Consider the following 16,133-nt stretch of genomic DNA (forward strand, 5'->3'; position numbering starts at 1 on the left):
AAATGTGTCCAAATGTATTCTGCTCTCCAAAAGAATAAAGCAGTAAAGCTGCTGCCTTCTCTTCTCTGCTGCTTCACCTGCCATCAGACTGTGTGCATCTACTGAGAAGGCTACTTTGGGATAAGATCAGCTTTCTCTGGAAATAATAGGATGTTTTGGGAAGTACCTGTGTCTGGTAGTGGCAGGATTCTTACAACTTTTCCATGGCTGTCTGAAGGAACAGTGAAAGTAGAAAGGCTTCCTTTTGTTTTCCTTTACCTAATCCAGCAAATGAAGACAGAAGTTACTTACCAGCCGAAATCTGTGCTAACCCAGTAAGTTGAATTCTTAATGATGTTGTTCCTAGCCAAATTTATGACTTTCTGAGATAATAAGCAGGGTTTTAGTAAAGTGTTTTTACAAGTTTGAGTATTTAATTTTTGAACAAGTATTAACTTACTTATTTTCCTAAGTATTTGGAGGTAATAAAGACTATGGCTTCTTTATCAGTCTAAAATAGTCACAAATTAGGTATCAGTATTTGTGTCAGGGTATGCAGTCATTTTACCATTATATGTAGAAGAGTATATAGGAGGGAGAAGTATGTGTGTACATACAGCTTTTTTTCTAGAACCATAGTATTTAATACATGAATGGGCAGTCTTGCCATTTCCAGGAGAAATATTCTTCTAGGACAACGTAAGCTAGTGACTAAGCAGTAGGCAAGGCCATAATATTTGGTGAAACGTTAATGTCTGTAAAGCAGTATGATTTTAATTCCAGGAGGCTCATCTGAAGGGCCTTTTTAAAGTTTAATGTAGATTCAGTTCTGAATAAGGACTCTTTTTCATCCCCACCCCTACAAACTTGAAAACCAGTGTGTGTTTGTCTTTTGTTCCCACAGGCTGCTGTTGTTCTTTCCATTACTATTCTCACTAAAGCTTTGAAAATGGATCAATTTTAAAGAAAGCTCAGCTTACTATAGAGAAGAAACTTCTTGTTTTAATCTGTATTTCACATCTGATCAGTGGGTAGGGCGTGTGAGGAGGAAAGAACTTGCCTTCTTCGTCTGTTACACATTTACATGGGAACCGGGCATACAATACCTAACCTGTGAATGCAGATACTGTTATCATCATTGTCCCTTATGTCGTTAGGATCCCTTCACATACAGTTGTTAAAACTAGGTTAACACAGAGCATTTTCTTTAACATTCCTTTTCTGTGCCTCAGATATCTGTTTCCTGGTAAGACAAAATCAACCATTCCTGCACCATCTAGAATTTCCCAGAAGCCTTCTGTTCTGTGACCATTTACAATTTTCCCATTCAATGTCCAAAAATGTATTTACAGTACTTGGGTCTGTAGCTTCCCAAAGTCTGGCCTTTCCATTTGTGATCTTCTCTCTGTGTGCCTCTGCAGCATCTGGTTGTCCAGTACACTAAATCTGGGGGAAACCACGTTTATGTGGGATATCACAAAAAACTGGAAATATGTTGTGTATCAATACTGTTATAGTTCATCAGGTTTTATATCTCTTCATAGGTCAATTTATTGCTGAGTTAAGGGTATGAGATAAAAATGCAAAATAGCTTTAAATTTCTTGTGTGCTAAACCCGCAGAGTGTTCAGAGGAGGATGGTTCTTCTCTGTTCAGTCATTTTTACTTTGCTTGGACAGGGACAGTAAGCCAGTATTCACCGTTGCTTGGCAATAGTCAAATTATGAAATGCACACCCAACCTGTGGGGCATTATGGTTGCTTAGTTCATGCATGTAAATTTGGGGGTTTGAAAACCAAACAAGTCCACACCCATGGTGTCTTCTTGGAAAGTTTGTTCTAACATTTAATCTTAATGTTATATTAATTTAATGGTTCCATTTTCAGAGAGGTTGGGTATCGACAATTTTTAGAAAGTCAAAACAGCTGTGTGCTTACCACTATTTGACTATAGATTGAAATGTTAGGAAATCTGTGCTGCAGCTGGGTGTATCTCAATGCAGTAAGTTCAATCTCTTCTGTTTTATTTCAAGTTTACAATAAGCTTTCCTTACTTTACACCTGAAATCTACATTAACAGGAAAAAAAAGTCTCAGTTTTAGAAATACTATTAGCAAAAACAACTGCTGGCAGAAAGTCTTTAAAGAAGGTAGAACAGAATTTTTGGTGGATACATCTGATTTGTCTTTTGGCAAGCAAAACTGTATTATTTAAGGATACATTTTTTAAGTGATCTCTACTAAAGGTACTGAGAAGAGCTGCAGCTGTAGTCACCTTGTTGTACCAGTTATTGTGCCATAAACATTTTAGAGAGCTTTTGTCTTTTGCTTAGAAAGGCAGCCTGAACTTATAGAAAGGCTTCAGTTCTGCAGGTGTTTACACATGATTCACATTTTGTGGAAGTAAGTCTGTAAGATGTCTTTGTAGGGTTTGGACTTTGCTTTTTTTTATCCTGGGAATCCTAATGTGTACTGTTGTGAAAGGAGTGATTGCCATTATTTCTGGTCTGTGTATTTACTGAATTTATTACAATAGTAGTAATTACTTTTCTCTTGATACAGATACAAAAGTTGATTTATTACTGTGTTCATGTTTGTTGTTTTAGGAGTCTTTGGATGATTCTCAAGTAGCTGAAGTTTGTGCAACAGAAGTGATTCGCTATGAATATCATGTCTTGTACTCCAGCAGCTACCAAGTACCTGTGCTGTATTTTAGGGCATGCTTTTTAGGTAAGACCAATCTTCTGTTAGACAAAGTAAAGAATAAAAATAAGTTGGATGTAATATATGTTAAATACACAGATTTTGTATTAAATTGAGGTGCATAGTAATGATCATATGTAATAAGAAAGTAAGAGATGAGGCTGTTAAGTAAATTTTGTAGTAGTCCTGGCACAGAGCTTCAGGACCTTGGAGTAGATGATATCATCTCAGCCTGAAGGAGGCTGATCTTTGGCTCCTGGCATCTTGCCTGTAGTTGACTGAAACTACAGGTCATTTTTCTTGTTCTTTTCCTCAACTGAATACAAAAACTTAAAGGTGCAGGTTTGAATTTGGCTGCAAAATAAGGGGACATAATGACAGTGCTTCTGCAGAACTGTGTCTGCTTATTTTGGAACCTGAATTTGAGCCACAAGGCTGGGGTCTAAATGTACCTTTAAAAGCGTATGCTGTTTTCCATTTAAATTTGCTTTATAATAATACCAATAAGGTGTTCCCTTCTTCTACCTGTTAAAACTGGCTCCTGAAACACTAACTGATGCTCTTTCCTCCCTGATACACACAACTTGTAACCCATTACTTAATTACTATAGCCACTCTGATTTCACCCACCATCCTGTCAGGAAGGAAGGAGGAGCACACAGCCTCCTGCCAAGGCCACTGTTAGAGTCACTTCTTTAATCAGCAAACACAGAGTGATCACACTGCAGCACTGGCTGTGCTGTCTTCCTCTCTGCCCAAATACTGTGTAGCTAGAATGAAGGGATTGAAATCTTCCAACTCATTTCATTCAGTCTCCTTCATGCATCATGGTAGGTTGGGGAAGAGTGGCCGGGAACCTCCTCATGGAAAAGGACCTGGGGGTGCTGACTGACAGGTGAACATGAGCCAGCTTGTGCACAGGCACCCAATAAGCCAACAGCCTTTTGGCCCATATCAGCAGTAGTGGGGCCAGCAGGACCAGGGCAGTGATTGCATCCCTGTACTGGGCACTGAAGGTGCCCTGAGGTGAGGCTACATCTTGAATCCTGTGTTCAGTTCTGAGCACCCCCCTACAAGAGAGACATTGAGGTGCTGGAGTAGGTGCAGAAAAGGGCAACAGAGCTGGTGAAGGGCCTGGAGCAGAAGCCTGATGAGGAACAGCTGAGGGAACTGGGGGGGTGTAGTCTGGAGAAGAGAAGGCTCAGGGGGACCTTATTGCTCTCTACAGCTACCTGAAAGGAGCCAGGAGATGGCTGGTCTCTCCTCCCAAGGAACAAGTGACAGGGCAAGAGCAAATGGCCTCAAGCTGCACCAGGGGAGGTTTAGGTGTATGTTAAGAACAATTTCTTCACTGTGAACAGGTGGTCAAGCATTGGAACAGGCTGCCCAGGGCAGTGGTGGAATCACTGTCCCTGGAGGAATTTAAAAGTCATGTGGATGTGATGCTTAGGGTCAGGGTGGGCTTGGCAGTGTTAACAGTTGGACTAGGTGATCTTAAGGGTCTTTTCCAACCTAGTTAATTCTATGATCGGCATCTTTTGTGTTGTGAATAATCTTCTAATCTTTAGATAAAAATGTCTGAATGTTGCCAGTGATATCTTTTCCTTTTTAATTAAAAAGTTGCTTAAGCTGCTTTGAATGTGTTTGGAAAATTTAATCACTCTCTGTCTTATATTGTTTAATGGTTTCTAATTTTGCAGCGTTAGCCTTTTAAAAGGCACTTCAGATTTAAAATTGAAGAACAAATTCTCATGGACTCCCTGGTGGAAAGATTTCAGTCTGAGGAGCAGTTTCAGGAATGGATAATTTGGGGTAAATTTTCAAACTGGGACATGGAGAACTGGGGACATTCCTCTGCCTTTACCGCCAACAGAACTCATTTGCACACATCCTGCTGCAAATCTATTTCTAGAATTATTACAGGCATTTACAAATGTGCAGTGTTTTGCCTTTAAACTTACTATGCCGAGAGGAAGATGAAGAAACTTTTGCTGTAAAAGACAGATTAACGTATCTGTGGTCCTGAGAAATGTCATCTTCTTGGTTTTTAGCTGAATTAATAGTTCTCTGTCTCTAAAGAAGAGGATGGAGATGCTGCAGGTAGAGGAAATAGGACACTATTTCTACTGTACTGTACTTTCATATAATTAGTATTCACCATAAGCAGTTAATCACCAGAGAAGAGCTCACAGAGACAAAACAAGTTGTTTAGCTTGTCAGCATCAGGGAATCGGAGGTGTTGAAACATGACTCCTTATAGCTGGAAGTGCATATTACAAAGCTAGTGGATGATCTAATGCACAATCATAGTATTATGTGCCAACAGCTCCCCTTGCAGTACAAACCTGTAATTGTTCCTACAATTATGTTTTAAAACACTTGAGAATCTTCACAGTGAAAAACTAGGACTTTTTTTTAGGTAACTCCTAAAGTCACTTGAATTCTCCTCAGTATATAACATTCTCTTCTAACATCTAAGAGTCTCTGACTCTTCAAGATAGAAGGATACAGAATGCTGGCAATAATTACATTTCCTGTAATGTTTTCAGCTAGTATTCTCTGATTTTAATTATTAATAGCTTACTGTTGAAAATTAAAAATTTTTTGTCCCTGCAAGTTATTTGTTTGCCTGTGTCACACTGTGTGAAGGTCCAAACATGGGGTTTTGAGGAACGTGCAGATGACAGTCACTCACAGTCATGTGGGGTATCTGAGCAAAGTGTCTTTTGTCCTGTCCTGAACCTGTTATGAGGAAAACTCTAGGTAATGCCCTGAATTTTTTTTTTCATTTGAAGTAATTAATAGTCTTCATGAGATAGGCTCCTCACCTTGTTCCTCAGACAGGTAGTAATATTCACTTCTCAAAATAATCAGAGAAGAATCTTCTGAGACCTACATCAGTTTCCCAGTCTAAATTCCTAGCATTATTTGTAGGTTAAGTAATAGAATCGGTTCCTTATAAGTCTCTCGTGAGCTGTTCTTGGTTTCCCTTGAATTCTGTCCATACTGATCATCATGTTAATTAGAACTTGTTGCAGAAGGTGAAGGTGAGCTATCCTCCTTCCAGTGTTTCCACAGCCCTGCCCTGTCTTGCCTTCCCCAGGAGCAAGGCACAGAGTTTGAATTAAAAACTCTGCTTCCTCTCTGGCAGAATGTTAAATGGCCATTACACCTCGAGGTCTGCCTAGAAAATAATAATTCTTCTGTTCAGCCTAAGTAGTTTTGCTTGTTTTACAATATTCACTTCGTCACTTTGTGTGTTATAATAGCAACTGGTGCCATCCTAGGCAAATCTGTGCTCTTCCAAATAGTCTCTTTCAAAACATCTAGAACAATTAAGCCATACCTTTCTCCCATCATACATGAGTTCAGTTTTCATTGACTTGCAGTCTCTCCTAGGAAAAAGGCTTCTGATAGAGTTGCTCTGAGATTTTTCTGTCATCTTTACTGTAGTTGTCATCTTCAGGAGCTTGTGTCAGTGAGGACACCCAGTGTTCACTCCTCTCTGCTAGCGGTTGTGCTCAGACGCTGTAGATCAGTTCTTCCTGCAGAAGGGCAGAAGTTCCATTCTGTGCTTACCTTGCTGCTGTCTAAATTGGATGGTTCAGAGGGACCTTGACATGCTTGAGATGTGGCCAGTGCGAACCTCATGAAGTTCAAAAAAGCTAAGTGCAAGGTCCTATACAGAGGTTGGGGCAATCCCAGGCATAGCTACAGGTTGGGCAGAGAAGAGACCCAGAGCAGCCCTGCGGAGAAGGACCTGGGGGTGTTGGTCGATGAGAAAATGAACATGAACTGGCTTCACCATGTGCTCACAACACAGAAAGCCAACTGTATCCCGGGCTGCATCAAAAGGAGTGTGACCAGCAGGTCAAAGGAGGTGATCCTGCCCCTCTACTCTGCTCTCGTGAGACCTCACTTGGAGTATTGTGTACAGTTCTGGTGTCCTCAACATAAGAAGGACATGGAACTGTTGGAACAAGTCCAGAGGAGGGCCACGAGGATGATCAGGGGTCTAGAGCACCTCCTGTATGAAGACAGGCTGAGAAAGGTGGGGCTGTTCAGCCTGGAGAAGAGAAGGCTGCGTGGAGACCTCATAGCAGCCTTCCAGTATCTGAAGGGGGCTTATAAGGATGCTGGGGGAGAGACTTTTCATCAGGGACTGTAGTGACAGGACAAGGGGTAACGGGTTCAATCTTAAACAGGGGAAGTTCAGGTTAGATATAAGGAAGAAGTTCTTTACTGTAAGGGTGGTGAGGTACCGGAATGGGTTTCCCAGGGAAGTTGTGAATGCTCCGTCTCTGGCGGTGTTCAAGGCCAGGTTGGACAGAGCCTTAGGTGACATGGTCTAGTGTGAGGTGTCCCTGCCCATGGCAGGTGGGTTGGAACTGCATGATCTTAAGGTCCTTTCCAACCCAAACCATTCTATGATTCTATGATTTTCTGGAATTCTTCTTTAGACCTCTATTTTTGGTGAGGCAAAGTTTGATATGTAAGATAGCGTAAGGTAAGGGTTTGAATTTTTAATTGCAACTAAACACTTTTGAGAGACATCAAAACTTCTTTAGATTTACAGAGAAGATCTTGTTTGTGCAAGGACAAATACTTCAGCTGAAAATAATGATTAAGTGTTACGACTGTCTGAAAAGATGTTTGGGAACATTACAGGATACAAGAAGGTATGTTTATGCTACATATATATACACAGGTAGGAAACATTTTTCAGTACCTTATGTTACTTCCCATGTGGCATGTATTCATAAAATCAGACTTACTGAAGCCACACTCTGTCAGGAGCCCAAGGCAATGGTCGTCAATACCTCAGAGCACCAGAGACCTAGCTATTACTTCTCCAAGATCAGTCTTAGCATGCCATACTGTTCAGAAATGGGAGCCCTTCTTTCTTGCTCTGGCTTCTGAGATTACCAAATAGGTTGTTGAAAAAAAGCATGAACCCCTGCTGATATCTGATGTCAGCAATTAGCCCTCTTAGAGACAGCATTTTGACAGATTTGATGTCAGCAATTTACCCTCTTAGATGGTATAGGCAATTAGCCTTCTCCTTCAGTGCTGGCATGAGGCAGATGGGCTGGGCTAGGTCCTGTAAGTTTTCTTTAATCAGCGGAGTATTTTTGCCTTTTCTTTAAGATGTCAAGGAACTTTGGTCTTTTCCTGAACTGTCATTGTATGAAGCCAGACATTCAAAAAACCTCTTCCACCAACAGTGAGGTAGCAGCAACACAGACAGCATTCAGGAATCACCCTGCATTTCTCAAACATCTCTTCTTATTTTTTCCTACAAAGGCAGAATAATAATCATGAATGCTGAGCACTGAAAAGAAAGAGCAGAACTAATGGAAGTCAATAAGGACTGCAGCCTAACTCCTCTAGAAGAGAGAAGTAATGGGATTTTCATGTTGACCTGCTCAAAATACATCTAGCTCTCTGAAATGCAGATAGATCTCTGCCAACAAAAAACCATGCTAATCAGCAGTTATAGAGAAAGGAAGCTTGTAAAGGTAGTGTAACTTCCTCCAGCCCTGAAGGCATGACATTCTGTACTCATAACCATGTTGGCCCTCACTGATGCTCTTTCCAGAATACGAATTTACTCCCTGAACTTAGAAGCATGCAACCACTGTATCCTTTCTTACAAAGATAGCTCTTCCTAAGGCCCTGTCCCATATGAACTGCTTTTATTGTGGCCTTGGACAGAAATAAAATGGAATAATTTGTGTATTTGTGTAATCAGATATTCTCCTAAGGTGTAAGGGTATTTTTTTCTTTTGTGACAATGTTTTTTTAAGAGTGTTTCTTTGGAAAGTGTGCCAGAATGAAGCCTCAAAATGATTTGTGCACTGTTTCACCAGAAGTGTCAAATAACCTTTAATTGGAAATCCAGGAAATTATTAAAAGCCCTCAGTAAACATCAAGAAAACAGAATACAGCAAGTTGGGAAGTCTGAAAATTTTCTCTGAAAATGGATATGAAATTTGTATGCTTGAGAAATTTCTGCTCTTTGCAGAAATTAAGGTGCCAAGTCAGCTGGGATCTGCAACTCATATGTAATCTTAATGCTGCACCTTGCTGCTGTGAGGGGGCACTCAACCATCTGCTTTGTAACTGTTTCTTATTTGGGTGACATAAAAGAGTTAACCCCAAGTGGACCATCAAGGAGCTTTTCTCAGAATAAGGTTGTCATAGTCTAGACAGTTTGAATAATAAAAATCTGAGTTTGTGGTAGAAAGGCTGTAGTCATTCTTGCTCAACTGTTAAGACAGATGAACTGGTTGATGGAGCCCATAATTAATTATGGTAGAGACAAAACTCATAGTTTAGAGTGCTTGACTCCTATCCTTTATCTCCTTTTTCTTAATAAAAATCTTAGTTGGCTACTGCCCAGGTTCTTTTGGCCTTTCTTGCTAGGTACATGTCAAGTTCATTCTGTCTGAGCCTGGGTTAGTACTGATGAGCTTGTGATGTGTTGCATGCCAGATCTGTGGCATTATCGGCAAGAGCTCTGGACAAAGGTACAGTAAATCTGACATGACCCACAAGCAGCTGTTGCTTTGTGATGTACATTTTCTTTCACTCTCTGTCATTATTTAATGGGCTGAATGATAGAAAATATACATGTAACCACAAGCTTTCACTTCGGTCTGCATACCTGCTCCCAGCTAGACTTGGGATGAGACGTGGGACAAGCTGCAGGCACCTCAGCATCTGTGTTGTCGTGGGTGGATGATGAATAAATGTATTGCTGGGTGAATCTGAAGCCTCTGCCTTCCTTTCCTGCCACTTCTCTTGGCTTGATGCTGATGCTGCCTTCTTTTTCTGGCTGAACTTTTTGAGTTCAGCTCCATCACAGGAAAGAATAAAACAAGAAACAGGCTGCTTGGCTCAGCAGGTACCACAGCGGCCTCTTGTTGCTAGCAGCAACAATTACAGACTGCTCTGCCAGCCCAGCTGGATATTTGAGGTCTCAGTGGGCTGCTAAACATGCGAATACTGGCAGCTTTGGAAAAAGGGGTCTCAGAGTGTCCAAAGAATACAGATACATGTTTTATGCAAACCTGGGAGCTTGTGAATAAAATGGGTTCACTTATATCACCCTAAACAGATGATCAAATTCACACAGAGAAGTTTTGAAATACGAAACACAGATCCAGATGGTACCTGAAATCGGTTTTATTGTCCACACTTACCTTCTGACACAGAAACAGCAACAAACCCAAAATAGACTGCAAAAAGTAAAAACTATTGCTAACTATGCTTTCTAACAAATAGTCCTTTTGTCAGTCATTTTAAGATCTTACCATATTTGGGGGTTTTCTTTTCTTTTTCCTGTCCCTTGTTTTCTTCTTCTTTTTTTTTTTTTTTTTCCCTTCTTTTTCGATCCCTTTTTTAGTGTGGGTTTTTTTTTTTTTTTTTTTTTTTTTTATGAGAGAACATCAGACTTTCAGGTTTTCATCCTGCAAAAGAGGATGAGGAAACTATCCATCCACCGCATCTCCTTTTGCAGGGGTCTTGAGTTCCTAGGTCTGTAGCTGAACTTCTCATCCATTTTAAGTAGTGATAACTTATTCTTTTCCTGCTGCATTTGGCCTTCCATCTTCTAGAGAAGTCAGCTAGTCAGTTAAATAAGAGTTTACAGGAATACACTACTTGGGAGCATGTGTGAAAGCTTATTCAGTTTAAAAACCACACTCCAAAACTCATTTAAAGCTTAGTGAATTGTATTAAAATAGTGCAGAGAATTAAAAACTTAGGGAAATTTAAATCTAAGTGTATTTCAATATGTAAGTGCATCATCAGAATGCCCAGGTCAATTTTTTATACCTATGTGAAACACTGCAATTACTCTGTAGTTACTGTCTGTGATCTCACTTCAATGTGAAGTGAAGCTTTCGTGTTGGATTATTTGTATTTTTCTCTGAAATGAAAATAATTTACACTGAAATAGGATTGAAGATAAACTGCGTCTCAGACATGAAATAATAAGGTAAAGACAAAACTCAATTATGATTAATGCGTCAATAATACTTGATTGTTTCTGTAAATGAGATTAATGGTAAGGGTCAGAGTAAAATCCATTCCATATGTACAATCTGAATTTGCTTGTTATAAAAATTCACAAAGAAGGGTGTACAAAACAAAATATAGAACAGCATATAAAATCTTGCATTAGAATGTGTGTTGTTGTAGATGTTACCTTTGGGCTTTCTCTGGATTCTTTTTGCAGGGTGAATAGAAAACAGAGAATTACAAGTATGCACAGCATCTTGCTGTTACCTGCAGACAGATGATCTGAGCATAAATACATCCTTCTAAACTTAACTTACATTCTTACAACAGATTTCGTAGAAATGTAGACTATCTCCAGCACAGCTCTAGTGTCTGCCATCATAAGACATAGGGAATGACAGCTTTAGTAGTCTCATGTTCATGAGGATGGCGTAGTATAGCAAGTTTATAAGCTGTTACCCCATCAGATACATTAATTGCCACATGCTTCTGCTGTATGGTTTTTTTTTGTAAGTTCAGAATTTGGTGCTTTTTTATAAAGATGTGCAGAAAATAAGGTAAAACAGAGGCTGTAGGCAGCTGGTTTTAAGTTACATCTAAACATGGCATTCAAATGTTAATTGGATAAATAAATCTTCATTTTAGAGACATATTAGAATAAAATTATTTATGACAGAATAATGGTTTCTGACACCTAATAAATACTAGGACGGAGCCACTTACTGAAAGTATATCGAAATATTCTCTTGCTGTTTGCCAAAAACAAAAATTCAGGAAAAAATTGACATGCTTATTTTCTAAGAGGTTGACACTAATATCTTTGGCATAATTCTAATATCACAGATAAAAACCTGATGCAACAATGCTATATAAATGCTGCTCAAGAAAAAATATGGGCATGTAGGTTACCAAGTTGTGGTAAAATTTGTTGGCAGAATTTTGCAGATCTTTTCCACTCTTTCAATGTGAATTGCTTGTATTTACAGTGGAATAACTGTTCATGATATTATTTTGTGGTTTTGAATTTATCTTACTCAAGCATTATTTTACAAAATCAGTTTGACTTCACACCTTACAAATGGAACAGTAAGTTGTTGCTCTCAGGTGACAGATAGGGAGGCTGAAGAGGAAATCAGGATAGTTTTATATGCACCCTCAGTCAGCATTGGAACAATGCGGCTTTGGAGTTATGGCTCCAGGAGGGACTGTTTTGCTGTTATTTTTCCATCTGTTTCATGGTAATCTGTATTTTCAGACTTACTTTCGCTATTCTGTATTAAAGATACATCATGCTTAAAAGCTTTGACTTTGGCTGGTGGTTTCTCCCGCTCCACAGATGGAAGACCTTTAACTCTGGATGAAATATGGAGAAGTGTTCATGCATGTTACCAGGATCGTCTGCAGGAGGGGCCCTGGGACACTATTACACAGCAGGTGAGAAACCATTGGTCCTTTACAAAACTGATGAATGCAATATGTGCCTGAATCCTCAGTAGTCTTATTCCCTTCCTGGACACAAGTGGAATACATAAAAGTCTGAGGTTGTGCTGAGCTACAACTACCAACAATAGTTTTAGCCCTGAATTTTGAAGGATGTGTAAGTGTTCACAGTATAAGACTTAATGTATTTCTCACTTAAAATACTTTTCCAAAGCCAGTCCTGAAAACTTCAGGCCATGTCTGAATAATAATGGATTTGGGTAAATACAAAAGTAGACTTATTTGTGTAAGTAACACATACTAGTGTAACATTTCACAGATTGTCTGTGAGTCAAATGAGCAAAAAAGTCTGTAGTTTTCAATTCTAAATGGACTTGCAGTCCTTAGGATTGAAGGAGAGGAAAAATTGGTCTCTCAATCAAATGGTAAGTTATTGCCGACTAAAGTCCTTAAGAATCAGTAGTTAATGAATGCTGTGTTTTACAAGAGGAAGCAGATTAGTAAACTGTGATATCACTGGCTTTTTTTAGAGCTGTTCAATTCTCTCTTATTTAAAGTGGTTTTAAAGTCACCACATCATTTCAGCAGCTCTTTCCAGACTTGTGATGATGACTGTCTTGGAAACGGCCGCACTTACTCAAGGAAGAGTCAGAAATGGTTCAGAGCCGAGCTGGTTCCTATGGTTTCTTCTTTCAGCTCCAGGCCTCCAGTGCAAGTTTGGGCAAACAGTAGAGACCCTCCAGGTGTGAACTGTTTATCATCAAAGATACTAGTGTGTCCTTTCTTCCTCCCCTTCCTTAACTTTTTGGGTTTAGCTGTTCCAGGTACACAGGTCTCTTACCACACAGCTGGCACAACAGGGATGTAGCCTCAACCGAGTTCTGCAGGTGTTTCCTTAATTCAGCTAATACAATTTAATTACAGGATGCCTGTTTGTAGATGGTACTCAGTCATGGGAACACAAGCCGAATTCATGTTTTTGCCACTAGGGACTATTATTTACATTATAATAGCTCCCTGAGAACCTAACAAGCATTGGTTTTCTGATGTTTGCTGTGCATATCTGAATTCCAGGTGCGAGTTTTCAGATTCTTATTACACACATTTTTACATAAAGCATTAATTACCTGACTTGTCTAATGCAGACTGAAGATGAGCGAGGTTTTAACAAAATAATGTAAAATGGTAGCAGATAACTGATCTGCACAAGAAAGTTCAGATTTTTCAGTAAAGTTTTATGATTTATATCTGAAGTTTCAGGTATGTTTCTGCATAGAGACTGTCCTGGATTCAGCTGTAGCAGTCATTTTTGTCCTCCTCAGTAGCTAGTGCAGTGCTGTGTTTTCAGCTTTAGTCTGAGAACAATGCTGATAACACACCAATGATTTTAGTTGTTGCCAAGTAATGTTTACTCCGACCAAGGACCTTTTCAGTCTCATGCTCTGCCAGTGAGGAGGGGCATGGGAAGCTGGGACGAAGCAGAGACAGGACACCTGATCCAAACTAGTAAAAGGAGTATTTCATACCACAGCATGTTATGCTCAGTATAGAAACTGTGAGATCACTGCTCAGGTTGGGCTGGGTATCGGTCAGCGGGTGGTGAGCGGTTGTATTCTCTTCCCTTGTTATTTCCCTTATCATTATTATTCTCGGTGGTAGCAGTAGTGTTTTGTGTTATACCTTAGTTACTGGACTGTTCTTGTATCAACCTGTGGGAGTTACATTCTTACAGCTCTCCTCCACATCCCTCTGGGAGCTGGGGGGAAGAAGGTGGGGGAGGGAGTGAGCTGCTGCCTGGTTTCTGAGTTACCGACTGGGCTTAAACCATGATGGAGAGGCAGAGAATTCAGGTAATTTTGCCTTCACTGTATCCATGTTCTTCCATTCCTAGTTGACAGAGATCAGTATCCCTGTGGTCAAATGCTAGGAATCCTTTAAGGGCTGACGTCTCTGGTATTTCCCAGCTGAGCTGTTCTGGCTTGTGGATAGTTTATATTCCCACCTGCAGAAATCTTCAGGAGGCTCTGTTGTGTGCACTCCAGAGATGGCATGCCTTCTCTGCACTCATACTGTGGCCTGAAGCCACGTTAAAGCTCCTCTGTGGAAAGCACAGACTTTATTCATCTGCAAGGCGCTGCAAGAACCTACAGTTCTGTGTAGGTAATAAATCATAATACAATACTACTGAGAATAAAGCATAAACGCTATGTTTGCAATGTGTAAAATCAGAATGGTGGAAGCCAAAAGTAAAACCGGGTCACTCTGATCTGGAGATTTGACGACTGGAAAAAGGGTAATATAACTCCCATTGTCAAGAAGGGGAAAATGGGTAATTCAGGGAACTACAGACCAGTCAGTCTCACCTCTGTGCCTGGCAAAATCTTGGGAGCAGATTCTCCTGGAAGGCATGCTAAGGCACATGAAAAACAGCAAGGTGCTTGGTGACAGCCAGCATGGCTTCACTAAGGGGAAATCCTGCCTGACCAATTTGGTGGCCTTCTATGATGGGGCTACGGGACTGATGGACAGGAGTAGAGCAGTTGACGTCATCTACCTGGACTTGTGCAAAGCATTTGACACTATCCCGCATGACACCCTTGTCTCTAAATTGAAGCGTCATCAATTTAATAGATGGAATACTCACTGGATAAAGAACTGGCTGGATGGCCCCACACAAACAGTTGTGGTCAATGGCTCAGTGTCCAACCAGTAATGAGTGGTGTCCCTTAGGGATGGGTGTTGCAGCCGGTCTTATTCAACATCTTTGTCAGTGACATAGACAGTGGGATTGAGTGCGCCCTCAGCAAGTTTGCCGATGACACCAAGCTGTGTGGTTCGGTTGATACGCTGGAGGGAAGGGATGCCATCCAGAGGGACCTCGACACGCTTGTGAGGTGGGCTGATGCCAACCTTACGAAGCTTAACCATGCCAAGTGCAAGGTCCTACACCTGGGTCGGAGCAATCCCAGGCACAGCTACAGGTTGGGCAAAGAAGAGATTCAGAGCAGCCCTGTGGAGAAGGACTTGGGGGTGCTGGCCTATGAGAAAATGAACATGAGTCAGCTTCAAGTGTGTGCTCACAGCCCAGAAAGCCAACCGTATCCTGGGCTGCATCAAAAGGAGTGTGACCAGCAGGTCAAAGGAGGTGATCCTGCCCCTCTACTCTGCTCTCGTGAGACCTCACTTGGAGTATTGTGTACAGTTCTGGTGTCCTCAACATAAAAAGGACATGGAACTGTTGGAACAAGTCCAGAGGAGGGCCATGAGGATGATCAGGGGTCTGGAGCACCTCCCGAATGATGATAGGCTGAGAAAGGTGGGGCTGTTCAGCCTGGAGAAGAGAAGGCTGCATGGAGACCTCAGAGCAGCCTTCCAGTATCTGAAGGGGGCCTACAAGGATGCTGGGGGAGAGACTTCTCATCAGGGACTGTAGTGACAGGACAAGGGGTAACGGGTTAGAACTGAAAGAGGGAAAGTTTAGATTGGATATAAGGAGGAAGTTCTTTACTGTGAGAGTGGTGAGGCACTGGCACAGGTTTCCCAGGGAAGCTGTGAATGCTCCATCCTTGGCAGTGTTCAAGGCCAGGTTGGACAGAGCCTTGGGTGGCATGGTTTAGTGTGAGGTGTCCCTGCCCATGGCAGGTGGGTTGGAACTAGATGATCTTAAGGTCCTTTCCAACCTTAACTATTCTATGATTCTGTGATTATTTTTGCCTCTGAATGAATAATAAAGTAAAGCTGTCCTGCATCTAGTAACTAGATATGTGTGTGAGATACATATACACAAAGGCCTGCAGAAACAGATTTTATGGGTGGTAAAATGTGTTGAATGCTGAACCTGTGACACTGCTCCAGAGGTGGTTCAGCCAATGTGAGACCTGTGACAAAACACAAGCTAAGATGTAAGAAAAAGCATTTTGGAGAAATTAGTGAAGGTTATAGCAGCAAAGAAACTGTTGAGTATAACATCAATATGAGTTTAGATTAAA

At 40.8% G+C, this 16,133-nt stretch overlaps 1 protein-coding gene across 1 annotated transcript in view; it reads left to right on the forward strand.

The window, feature by feature from the left end:
• Positions 1-16,133, forward strand: part of ATG10 (autophagy related 10) — a gene marked incomplete at its 5' end in the record, with an annotated part of 87,098 nt that overhangs the window by 49,548 nt on the left and 21,417 nt on the right. The window contains 2 exons of the mRNA XM_080638030.1: positions 2,583-2,706; positions 12,041-12,138. Coding sequence (XP_080494156.1) covers positions 2,583-2,706; positions 12,041-12,138 — 222 coding nt within the window. The remainder of the gene's footprint in view (positions 1-2,582; positions 2,707-12,040; positions 12,139-16,133) is intronic.

This window comes from Psittacula echo (assembly GCF_963264785.1).
Source record: "Psittacula echo genome assembly, chromosome: Z".
Lineage (NCBI taxonomy): Eukaryota > Metazoa > Chordata > Aves > Psittaciformes > Psittacidae > Psittacula > Psittacula echo.